Below are 1749 nucleotides of genomic sequence, written 5' to 3' on the forward strand. Positions count from 1 at the left end.
GGTAGCTTCCAAAAATAAATGGGTGGGATGGGCTACAGCAGCAACTTCTAAAGGAAGTCTATCACCCCCATAGAAATGTCATTGTTCTCGACACGATACTTGTATCTTCATGAACTGTAGATGCCAAGAACAGAACATGTTGTGGGTTTTGTATGTAATAAATAATTCATCTCTTGTTCTTGATTTAGACCACTGAAGTCACAGATTTTGAAGTAGTTCTTGATTTGTGTGATGCATGCTTGCAGAAACGAAAGAGAATTATAGGAGACTGTGTACTGACCATTGGCCAAGTCGAGCATGAAGTCAGCCGGGTTGACATGAAACCTTGGAGCAAAGCCGACGGAGCCGAAGTAGTCCATGGTGTCCTTGGCCTTGCCGAAGTACAAGCAGCTCCCCCCCGAGAGCAGCAGCACCGAGTCGAACATCTGGTACACCCGGCTCGCCGGCTGGTGCACCGACGTCACCACCGTCCTCCCCTTCCTGGCAAGCCCGCTCAGCGTCGCCACCAGCCAGCTCGCCGCCGTCGAGTCCAGCCCCGACGTCGGCTCGTCCAGCACCAGCAGGCTCGGGTTCAGCAGCATCTCGTGACCGATGCTGACCCGCTTCCGCTCCCCGCCGGAGATCCCGCGGACGAAGGGGCTGCCTACCGGGGTGTCAGCGCACTTGCACAACCCCAGCTCCGACATCACCGCCTCCGCCGCGGCCACCTTCTCCTCCTTCGCCACCGTTCTCGGCAGCCGGAGCATGGCGCAGAAGACCAAGGTCTCCCTCACGGTTAAATGCGGGTAAAGCACGTCATCCTGCGTTACGAAGCCGGTCCGTCGTAGGACCGGCTTCGTGAGCCGGCGGCCGTTCGCCAGCACCGCGCCGGAGTGCTTCCCTTGCAGCCGGCCAGCGAGGATGCTCAACAGAGTGGATTTCCCGCTGCCGGAGGGGCCTAGGACCACGAGCATCTCGCCGGGCGACACCATGCCGCTTACGCCATTGAGGATGACTTTCTCTTCGGGGACGGCCGAGGAACCGCTCGCCGAGTTGAGCATGCGTTTAACTCCTTTACCACTTGACGTCAACGTCGGATCGAGCTTGACGCGATACGAAATATCCATGAACTACAAACAGATTCATCAGAGGTCAGATACCATAACGATCGCCATGACTACAAGTAAAGAAGACTCTATAACGTTGGAAATACGTAGTACTTGAAGAGTGAGCGGGAAGCAAGCGTCCACGGAGATGAATGAGTTCATCCTTCGGTCCCCACCACCACTAGCAGCACTTTGTTCATGATCGGAAGGCATTTTTTCTGGTGGTGTTTGTCACCGTTGATGAAGCGAAGGAGAACAAGTGCGGCAGAGGAGAGCAGAGCGCAAATGGAGGAGATAGAGAGATGATGGTCGGGGGAGACGAGGAGGTCGTTAAGTAGGAAGTGAAGGAGGGTGGAGGCCACGTCAAAGCGAAACGGGCACAGCCGCGGGGTTACGTGGCGAGCTGCGGAGGAACCAGGAGGTCCACCTGCCGTCGTCAACAAGAGAAAGAAAAGATCGGGAAAGGGCGAAAGATGCGATTGCAAGACCTGAAGGTGTCGTTCCCAAACCCTCCTCTTTCTCGCCCGCTTTTACGGCACCCTGTTTTGACTCCACTCCACTCTCTCTCTCCTCTTCTCTCAGCTTCTGTATAGGAGCAATGGTGAATGCATTTGGAGACATACACACGAGGCTTGTTTTAGCTAAGTGGTTTCCAACAGCGACG

The 1749-nt window shown here is 55.3% G+C and overlaps 1 protein-coding gene across 1 annotated transcript in view; it reads right to left on the reverse strand.

Annotated features, from left to right (window-relative positions):
- The window catches only part of LOC135597191 (ABC transporter G family member 25-like), a 3898-nt gene extending 2454 nt beyond the window's left edge, over window positions 1-1444 (reverse strand). Inside the window, exons 1-2 of the mRNA XM_065089816.1 lie at window positions 1200-1444; window positions 281-1109 (exon numbers count right to left, since the gene is read on the reverse strand). Coding sequence (XP_064945888.1) covers window positions 281-1109; window positions 1200-1298 — 928 coding nt within the window. The 5' untranslated portion in view covers window positions 1299-1444. The remainder of the gene's footprint in view (window positions 1-280; window positions 1110-1199) is intronic.
- Window positions 1445-1749: the final 305 nt, after the last annotated feature.

Source organism: Musa acuminata, chromosome BXJ1-11 (assembly GCF_036884655.1).
Source record: "Musa acuminata AAA Group cultivar baxijiao chromosome BXJ1-11, Cavendish_Baxijiao_AAA, whole genome shotgun sequence".
Taxonomy (NCBI): Eukaryota; Viridiplantae; Streptophyta; class Magnoliopsida; order Zingiberales; family Musaceae; genus Musa; species Musa acuminata.